Raw genomic sequence first — 11,063 nt, forward strand, 5'->3', positions numbered from 1 at the left:
ACCAGAGTAAGTTCCAAATAAAATAAAAATAAAAATATTTAGCCATATTCACCCTAAAAGGGTCATCCACATTCATTTTAGGAACTCCGCCTTACAAACATTTTCAAATGACTAACATGGGCCTTTTTTACCTTATTATTTCTTTCAACTTCTTCCAACAAGACAGTAACCGGCCCTAAAATCTTTACAATCTTATACGGTCCATCATACTTATTCTCTAACTTAGAGCTCTGATACCCTACTTTGTCACTCAAAACAAATTGCCTGCATAGCACTTCATCACCAATTTTAAATACATTATCCACTCGCCCCTTATTATAAAACTTACTCATTTTCTTTCTAACCTTTTGCAGATTTTCGGCTGCTTCTTCCCACATTTTTTCCAACAAACGGGGGCTTCGGGTTTCCAAAAGGGCTGGACGCAAACCCCAACAATTTAGTAAAGGATGGGGTACATTTCTTCCCAAAAAAATTTCCGATGGTGTGAATTTAGTACCACTGTGTATGGTCATGTTAAAAGCTAAATTTAATACGTGGATAACACTGTCCCACTTCCGTTGGTTACGTTGATGAAAAATCGTGAGGGCCACTTTGACATTTTTATTCACCCTTTCAACCAAATTAGGGTTGGGATAATAGGGGCTGGTAGTAATATGTTTTATACCCCAATCTAAACACATCACTTCAAAACACTTACTCTTAAAATATGTAGCATTATCTGATACTACTTGCTCCGGGCTACCAAACAAACCCCACACTTTAGTTTCTAAAGCCTTAATAATATTCTCGCTTTTCATATTACGCAAAGGCAAAAAAAAACAAAATTTAGAAAAACCATCTACCTCTATAAGTAAGCAATTATTCCCCCTTAATGATCTAGGTAGGGGCCCAAAAATGTCCAAATAAACCCTTTCCCAAGGTCTAGTCAGAGCTTCAACAGAGTATTTACCTATCTTACTATGTCTAGATTGCTTAGCGCGCTGGCAATCTTCACAGCTTAAAACATGATCTTTTACGTCTTTTTTCAAACCTGGCCAAAAAAATTCTTTAGAGATTTTATCTATAGTTTTTTCGATTCCGCCATGCGCGCCTATATTAGAATCATGGTAATACCGCATTATCATTTTCCTTACCCCCTTAGGAACAAAAACTTTATGTTCTCCATCTTTCATCCAACACAAAAGCCCGTCTTTCATTCCTAAGTCTATAGTAGTATCCTGTCCCAAACGCGTTATTAAATCTTTAGTCTCAGGATCCTCTTTTTGTATTTCGCGCAAATCAATAAATCCTTGAGGGAATTCCCTCAGGATGTTACATTCTTCCTTGTCTTCAGTTCTCATTTCGTCTTTACACTGAAACTCATGTTCATCAAACATGCGCGATAAGGCATCGGCCACTACATTATCCTGTCCTTTCATATGTTTGAGGTCAAAACGAAAACGCGTCAACCGCATGATCCACCGCCCTATTTTCCCTAGTTGCCGCGGGTGGGAAAAAAGCCATGTCAAAGCCTGGTTGTCAGTCCATAATTCAAATTTCTCATGTTCAAGAAAACTCTCAAATCTCTCCAACGCAAATATGCACGCTAATGCTTCCTTCTCATATACACTGTATTTTAACTCGTGCTTATTTAGGGATTTACTAGCATACATAACCGGTTTTAAACCTCCCTCACGTTCTTGCAACAAAACCGCCCCCAGACCTACTCCCGAAGCGTCCACTTGCACAATAAATGTTTGCTCAAAATCCGGAAGTATTAAAATGGGGGGTTGAGCTATGGCTTTCTTTAAATTCCTAAAGGCCTGTTCTTCCTCTTCCCCCCATACAAACTTAACATCTTTCCTTTTCAAATTATTTAAAGGCGCGCATAGGTTAGCGTAATTCGGTATAAAACGGGAAAAATAACCAAGCATTCCTAAAAAGCGCATCACTCCCTTAACATTACGGGGGGCCGGGAAATTAACTATGGGGTTTATCTTATCTTGGTCCATGACCAATTCACCTTCTCGGATTATGTATCCTAAAAATTTTATCTCGCTACGGGCCCAAACTATTTTTTCCGGATTTACGGTAAAGCCGGCTCCCTTTAGTTTCTCAAGTACTTTTCTTATATGTTCTATATGTTCTTCAAAACTATTTGAAAAAACACAAATATCATCCAAGAAACTTATTACAAATTTATACTGATATTCTTGTAATATGTGCCCTAAAATTCGTGACAAACATTGGGCCCCAAAATTCACCCCAAAAGGCACTCTAGTCCATTCAAAGTGCCCCCAAGGAGTGACAAACCCGGTAAATTTCTGACTACTTGCTTCTAATTCACATTGATGAAACGCCGAGTTCAAATCAAGCACCGTAAAAAACTTGGCTTTTCCCAAATATTGCAAAACAATTTCAACTTTAGGCATGGGAAACGGATCTAGTTTTACCCTGTCATTAAGGAGGCGATAGTCAAGGACCAAACGATATTTGCCCTTATTTTTCTTATCTACTAAAAAGGCAGGTGAGGCAAAATTGGATTTAGAAGGGACTATTACCTTATTATCAAGTAAATCATTAATAATTTCTCGAAAGGCTTTCATTTTAGGCGGGGCACATTGATACGGCACACATTTAATAGGGGTTTCATCTACCAGCACGATCTTGTATGGCATTAGCGTACATTTGCCAATTTTAGTAGTGATAACATCCTTATATTCCTCGCTTAATTGCTGTATCTGCAATTTTTCCTTCTCACCCAACCTTTGCTCTAACCCTTCGATACCACCACAAACCACCTTTCTTTTTTTTCATTCTCCCACAATTTTATCTTAATTTTATCATTAAAATCGAACCTCATTACTTTCTCGCCGCACACTATTATAGCCTTACTATCATTTAAAAAATCCATTCCCAAAACTACTTCATGGATCAAATCGGGCATTACCCAGAATTCACGTGTCCAAGATAAATGTTCCAATTTAAAATGTAAAAATACTTTTACCTTTACCTGAACCTTTTGCCCGTCCGCCATGGCCACATTAATGCCTTGACTACTTACGATCTTAGTTTTCAAAAATTTATGATCGCGCACCAAATTACTCAAAAATTTCTGCTGGATGAAACTACAACTAGCCCCCGTATCAAGTAAAGCTTCTATCTCACGATCATACAACCAAACTTTGACACATAAACCTCTTTTTGCCTGAATGACCGCCAAACTATGCTTATTGTTAAATCGATATTTCTTAACTTCCTTACGGAAATTACATTTCCCGCTATTATGACCATCTTTATTACAAAAACCACAAACTAATTTTTTCTTGCGATTACATTTTTTTATCAAATGGTCCATGCTGCCACACCTAAAACATGTCTTGTGTCTTTCCTGCTCCGGTTTCTTTTTAAAGCAAAATTTTTCTAAATGACCATATTTGCCACAAAAACCACAAACAAATTTATTAACCTCCGAAACCGAGCAATCCTTAGCAAAATGCCCTACCTTATTACACTTAAAACAAGTCTTATCAATTTTTTCATTACCCGGCGTTTTAAAACAAACCGGTTTAAAATTGATTTTGCCTTTACACTTATCGAATTCACATTTAGCGTAAAAAATATTATCTACCTGGATAGCCCAAGTGTTGAGTTCCTCCACACTATTAGGTCTGCCAATAAATGCGCATTCGTGTCTGATGGCAGGATTTAGATTTTCCAAAATAATAGCTACAAAACGGTGATCATCTAACTGCAGACCAAATACATTAACGTGATTTCTAATATACTGTATAAATTCTAAGGTGCTTTCATTTTCCCGTTGAAAACGGAAAATCAATTCCTTAATTAGATCGTCCTTCACCCTCTTAGGGCACAAATATTCCCACAAATTCTCTTTCACTACCGACCATCCAACAGACTTATTTATACCTGACGTAATCACGTCTCTAGCGATCCCGCTACATTTAGTCGAAATACACCTTAACAATTCTTGCTCATTTTGTAAACAACAATTAGTTTTCAAACTATCTACTCCCAAGCAAAACTTTATTAAATCACTTGGCCCACCGGAACATAAAGATGGCAACCTATCCAGTTCTTTGAAAAGTAATTTACTTTGCATAGCAGTATTCAATGAATTTACTTGGCTGATCTCCGAATTCTCCACATTTTCCTCAACAGGTTTTTTCCTCCCTTCTTTAATGTGGGTACTTAATTTCCTGCGTAAGGTATCAATGTCATCCTCCAGACCACTCTCTACTCCCGCTGCTTGCAAATTAGCGTAAACCTGTTCTTTGGGAAGTTTATAAATCCAAGAAACTGACATTATTAAAAAAATCAAAAAAGTCAGCAAAATCGCAAAAGTCCAAAGTCTCTGCCTAGCAGAGTGGCGCAGGTTGTAACCCTTCTTCCTCCTCAATTGGAAGAGGGGTTGCGTCCCCGACTCACTCTGGGCGCGAAGGGAAAAAATAAATATTAAAACCAGGCATAAAAAGCTAAACAATATAAATTCCCCACACCACTGCCCAGGGGTCAGGCCAAAAAATTCAAAGGATATAATAGTAGAGTAACCATTAAACAAACAAGAGGCAAGACTTTGGACGTATGTTATTAAAAAATAGAAATTTGCAAAAATAATTTTTACTATACATAACCATACAAGCTTAGTTACAAAAGCTGACGTTAATAATGGCAGCATCTTATCCCCATTTGCGATACTAACAATAACCTTTAAAAAATCGTAAAAATATAAATACTGATAACAACAAGTATAAAAATATATAAGGGCGTGAGGCGTGGCCACTATAAAATATCAAAATTTACTGACTGCCCTAATACCAAAAATCAAACAAGACAATCAATACAAATATATAAAAAATCTACAAAAATAATACTGAAGTACAAACAAATTATTTAAATAAAGTTCTTAAACTCTCAATCAACGGTTTAGTCTTTCTTCAGATGTTCGTTGCTAAAGACTTGCCAAAAAAACAAAGTTAATATCCTAGGCGTGCGCTGGCTTCCTGACCTTCCTCACCAACTCCAGAGTCTAATGCCACGCCGGGCCATAGGTACGAATTCACAAAGGCGTGAACGATGACCAAAAAAAAAATTATCTTATTTTTTTTTTAAGGGAAATGTAGCAAAAACTCTTCACGTAACATAACTATGTTACCACCGAAGTTTTTATCATATACTTCAAACAAAGTCTTACTTCTTTATTAACTTGCCAATGATTTCATAAAAACGTAGAATGGCCGCACCAACCAACATCAGGCTGCGCATGTAGTCCAATACCGATCGCATACTTTTAATAATACTGCACAAGCTGATATATTAGCTAAATGCAACTTTAAGTATGCCAATTCCGAAGACAAAGTCTCAAAAACAAATTGCAAAATGTTCGTTTCTTCCAAACTTATACTTTTATTACAACTACAGGCAAACGGGCGACCTTTTTTAAAAAATCCCACACTGGAACAACGTGTGAAACAAATGGGCCTCTTCACCAAACTGGCTAATAAAAGTTCCGTCCAAATAAAATTTAGTATGGGAAAATACACAGTTCACTAGGTTTGCCAAAAACCAGTGCAGCACCACGAGGGTAAAAATCAAAATTGCGGCCTCTCTTTACCTTGATAAGTTCAGTATCACAGGGCAAACCATTGCCCTGTCACCCAGCGTGGAGCCTCCACCCCCATACTCTTCGCCGCCCGGCACACCAGTCTCGCCGTCACATGGCTCTGTCCTCGACGGTCGCTCGGCACAAACTCTCTCGCCGGCCCAGCTGATTTTTTCTTCCCAGCAAGCCGAATGTCTGACGTCATCAGCCAACCGCCGGGCGCTCACCAAGTGGTATTTACGTGAAACACAATCGATATTCTTAAACTCATAATCGATAGCTACCAAACGGCGTATAACTAATTAACAGAAACAAATATAATTAAAAAAATTTACAGATAAATTAACATTAATTAAAAAAGGCGTAAAAATACGTGAAATAAAAAACCATATAAAACTAGAGACCAGCAACAAAAATAAATTACAAGTAAAAATGTGGCCCTGCCGGCCACAAATGGACAAATGAAACTTCTTGAAAAATTACTGTTCGAGGTGATAAGTGCAAAATCCTCATTTTTAAAACCCAAATGGAGCGCTCGGTGTTTCAGGTCACCAATGAAACAGTTTGAAAGCTTGGTGTTCCAGGTGACCAATACAGCAGCTTAAAACTTGATGTATCAGGTGACCAGTGCCACGCCTCGAGTGCTTGGTGTTCAAAAAGACAACTGCCCTAGCTGAGGGCTTGATGTTCCAGGTGACCGGTGCAGAATTTAGAGTTCTTGGTTTTCCAAGTGACCAATACAGCAGATTAAACTCTTGTTGCTTCAAGTGTACAATGTAAAGGCTTAAATGCTTAAATCTCCCGGTGATCAATGCAACGGGTTCAAAAACCTGCTGTTCCAGGAGAGCAAACAGCTAGAATGTTACTTTTCCAGGTGACCAGTGCCACATCTTGAACGCTTGCTGTTCCAGGTGACCAGTGCAACAGCCTCAACGCTTGTTGTTCTAGGTGACCAGTGCAACATCTTGAACGCTTGCTGTTCCAGGTGACCAGTGCAACATCTTGAACGCTTGATGTTCCAGGTGACCAGTGCCACATCTTGAACGCTTGCTGTTCCAGGTGACCAGTGCAACAGCCTGAACGCTTGTTGTTCTAGGTGACCAGTGCAACATCTTGAACGCTTGCTGTTCCAGGTGACCAGTGCAACAGCCTGAACGCTTGTTGTTCTAGGTGACCAGTGCAACATCTTGAATGCCAGCTGTTCCAGGTGACCAGTGCAACATCTTGAACGCTTGATGTTCCAGGTGACCAGTGCAACAGCTTAAAAGCTTGTTGTTCTAGGTGACCAGTGCAACATCTTGAAATCTTGCTGTTGCAGGTGACCAGTGCAACAGCCTGAAGGGCTACCTGATCTCGTGTCCCGACGGCCCACCGCCACCCGCGCCTGGGGCAGACGGTGTCGCTCACAGTCGCCCGTTGAACAGACGCAGACCAGACATGTTGCCCCCCGGGATAAGGGGAATTTTAAAAGATCTGCGAAAAGAAAGAGTAGTAAAAATAGTGTCTCCAAAGTGATCAACGCTTATGAGCCATGGCAGAAATAAATCTAAATGAAAAGATCTTGCGCCATTCAAAAGTGCAATTACATAATTTGAAACTTGTTAATTTTTATTTCTGTGCAATAAAATATATTAAGTTTTTCTGTCATCGCATTCGTTTCTTATTTCAGTACTTAGGCTTCAACAGATTACCAAATCCTTTTCGAACCAACAAAAAAAAAATGTATACCACAAAGCTGAATAATCAAAGGTTTTTTTAAAACATATTTACAGATTTTTATTTTGAAACACAATAATTCACTGCATTGATAGAAAACTCGGTGTTTTGTCTGGAAATGTAAAAGATTGTGAAATACACAAAAAAACTTAACAATTATAACGATGCACTACTAACAATAGGATTGGCAGCAAGCATGCACGAGAGCATAACTCATCATTGTGATCGTCGAATAACAACTTTTACTTCGTCACCGAAAGATGCAGTGCTACCCCATCATGGCAGGCAGCAAACTTGAAAATCTTGGCGTAAATCTCAAGCAATGTGTGAAGTCAAGAAATTACATTTCTTTTCTAACACTATACGCTGAAATTAACACACACTATAAACATGTTCAAACATTACCAGACGCCTTGAAATGTCCAACTTAAACAATCGTATGGTAGTGGGTAGAGCTTCACCACTAGAAGAATGAACTGTAGCCACTCTGGCAAGACCATTCATTTTTCCTAGGGTTGAGTTTTAAGATGCGTCCCAACTGCCAATGTAGAGTTGGGAGGCATTCTTCTTTGAGGAGATAAAATTGGTTGGTGGTGAAATAGCTCTCTGCTGAATCCATTTCTGCTGCTATTGGAGCGTGTGTGTGTAATCACTGTACCAAACGATTCCAAAAGTTTTGTCGAAGGCATTCCACAAGTTGCCAAATTTGGAGGCGGTCTAGTTGAACATCCCTCAAGTCAGGCTCTGGTAATGAGACCAAGTGGCTCCATAATCCAAAAAAGCTAAGGGTCAGAGCACTGATGTTATTAAGATCAGAACTCAAACGACGCAGGGTAATCGAGTACAAAGTAGCTCCCACCTGCACTGAAAGATTATAAAGCTCGTCAAATATGAACACCTGTTCAGCAATTACCTTGCTTAAGTGATTATTATATGACTTTACTTCAACCACCCACAAACCACCGAAATGAGGAACAGCAGAAGAATTGAAATACCGCGTGTTGCCAAGCTGGAACAGTGCATGTGACAACCTGCCAGTGTGATGATGGTGCCAGGAGTTGCTGAAGTTCCTTCAGACGACTGTGTGCTCTGACAAAGTTGGTCTCACAATCACTGCAGATGTCAGATGTTCTCCCAACTCTGGCAAGAAAATGCTTGTAGGCTCCAATAAAATTGTCAGTGGACTGTTCCGAGGCTAGTTCTGCACGAACAACCTTCGTATCATCGCAGACAAAAATACGATGGTAGGCCTTCAGAACCTTAACCCCACAGGCGGGAACAAATTTAACCATAAATCAAACTCCTACTTTAGCGAATGGTTTAACTTGCTGCACTCTCATCGCAAGTAGATCGCCCATGATAGGTGTACTGGATACTTGTTTTTTTCTTGAAACATGGAATCCAGTGATATGAGCACTGGAATCATTTTCTGCCAGAATCCAGAATTTCTCTCTAAGTGTTCCTCTTAAGTGATTGTACGCTATGATGACGTTTTTTCTCATTTTAGTGGTTTGTAATAATATAAGTAAAATTGCGAGACTTTGGAAGCATCCCCAGGCGCTTCTGCTCAAAAGTTAAAACTGAAGTGAGACCAACGACCACCTACACTTATCAGGTCATTGTCATCATCATTTTCCGAATTTGAGAGGAAGTGCAATGCTTTTTTCTCCAGGGCGATTAATTTCTCCTTTAAATGATTTGACTGCACCTATAGAAACCAAAATTTAAAGCCTTTGTCAACTCATCAGTAGTCATATTGCCAGTTTTACGTTCTGATATTTAAATGAGACTGTTGTAAGCAAAGAACAATAGATAGCATGTGAAATGCAAGAGGTTTGTTGGACAAATTACTAAGATCATCAGATGTCGTTTAAGTAAATTAGTAACATAATTTATTAGTTTAAGCTCTAAGTAACATTTAAGGCATCTCTATAGGTGCAGCCACCTATTTTTTTCTTGAGATATAGAGATATCCATAACAGGTTTTGACTGGCGAATGGCAGAGACACACTATACCAGCCTTCTAGATATCGAATTTGAGTTTCAGAAAACAAAGTTTCGCCACAATAATTATCAGCAGACTTGTGTCCTACAACTGGGAAATATTATATTTTCCAAAACTTCTTGACGATATCATACAATGGAGGGTAGAAATTGAACAGGGTGACAAAACACGAAGCTAAGCCTGATGATGGAGGTTTTGCTTCCACCTTTTCCATGAGAATATAAACTAAAGCAGAGTAAAGAGCCATTGGAGACCCATCGATCTTTCCTCCAGTTATGAGAAGAGGAAATATGTCTGCACCAATTAGAAGGTCAACTGGACCAAAGGTGATCAAAAATAAGCTCAGAAAACTTCAGATTACCTACTGATCGACATACATCAGATGAGATTTTGGCCATCGGCAAGCTATTGGTTATGCGTGGCAACACAAATACATCTAGAGAAAACTTAGCATCCGAATTGCCCACTTCAGAAATGACAATTGATGTGGAGTATCTGGCCGCACTTACATATGTACTCTTCAAACCATGTATGGAAAGATGAGCCTGTCTGCGAACCAGGCAGAGCATTTGAAGACACTGTTCTGTAAAAAAGCCGGTATCACTGGCAGTAACAAGTAATGCATATACAATACAAGGCACTCCAGAACTATCGAATGTTTACACTTGGGCAGACGACAGCAATATTGTTGTGGTTTATGCAGGTCTTTTAGCCATTATTGTCATGGAAGCAGGATTAGAGTCAGATGACAGTGGCTCCTTGTCCGAACTGTGTGGTAGTATAGTACCTCCATCGGATCTCTGACCCCCCAAAATGCAACACGGAATGTTGATGTAGCATACAATAATGACATGAAGAATTAGAGGGACACCAATTTGATCTATTTTATGGCAAAGACCAGCCAGTGCCATTTTTATTTGGTATATCGTTTATTGGGGCTACTCTGCAAGATAATGGATGAAGACCTGAGTACACGAGTGTCACTACGCAAGAGATAGATGTGTGACTGTGAGAATTTACTATTATATGTACTGACTGACCTCGAAACTGCCTCCAGATTTTTTGTGTTACTTGAGCCATCGGTTAGGGAACCTGATTTCCCAATCTCCTAGCACGGGAAGCTATCTCAGCCACATGGGCATGACAATATTTTTTTCAAGAAATGTTGTGAAACTGTGTGATACTTCGTCTGCCAGTGGAATTTCCCACTGTATTTTTAAGGCAGTATGTAAATTCTTGCACAGAATGGGCCGCAGCATCATATCCCATTGATTTATAAGAACGGACAGGGTCATGAGAGAGCAGACACATTTTCTGTGACGGTGTTTAATAGTTGACGCAATGCTTTGGGAGAGTCCGCTGAAGCAGAGGGTGTTTGTAACAGAGCCTTTACATGCACAGAAATAATGAGCCATTTGCTCTAATATTTACCAACAAGAATTTTCCAGGACACATCAAGTTTACTTCAGACATGGGCAAGACCTAAATAATGCTGAGGGATTCACTACTGGCGGCATTTTTTTTATTTTTTTAGATTTTCAGTTTCTCCAGAGACTAAGATTAGCAACAAGAGTGCAAAATAAATTGGTGAGTTAGCCCAATGCTGAATGCTAACCTCAAAACTTGGAAGTATAATTTTAGGTAAATTAACCAGAGAATTGCTCCACTTGGGTTTTAAAAATGAGGAGGACTTACTCGAACAACCATCCATGTCACTTATATATCATTATGACATCAAAA

The 11,063-nt window shown here is 39.1% G+C and overlaps 1 protein-coding gene across 3 annotated transcripts in view; it reads left to right on the forward strand.

The window, feature by feature from the left end:
* Positions 1-7,249, forward strand: part of LOC134540759 (probable zinc transporter protein DDB_G0282067) — a 42,166-nt gene extending 34,917 nt beyond the window's left edge. The window contains exon 9 of one of the 3 annotated variants that reach the window (XM_063383662.1): positions 6,921-7,249. In XM_063383662.1, coding sequence (XP_063239732.1) covers positions 6,921-7,117 — 197 coding nt within the window. In that variant the 3' untranslated portion in view covers positions 7,118-7,249. Of the gene's footprint in view, positions 1-6,513; positions 6,570-6,661; positions 6,718-6,920 lie in introns of those variants that run through there. The other 2 variants (XM_063383664.1, XM_063383663.1) reach the window with 2 other exon arrangements.
* Positions 7,250-11,063: the final 3,814 nt, after the last annotated feature.

The sequence above is a fragment of the Bacillus rossius genome, chromosome 17, assembly GCF_032445375.1.
Source record: "Bacillus rossius redtenbacheri isolate Brsri chromosome 17, Brsri_v3, whole genome shotgun sequence".
In the NCBI taxonomy this organism is placed as follows: domain Eukaryota; kingdom Metazoa; phylum Arthropoda; class Insecta; order Phasmatodea; family Bacillidae; genus Bacillus; species Bacillus rossius.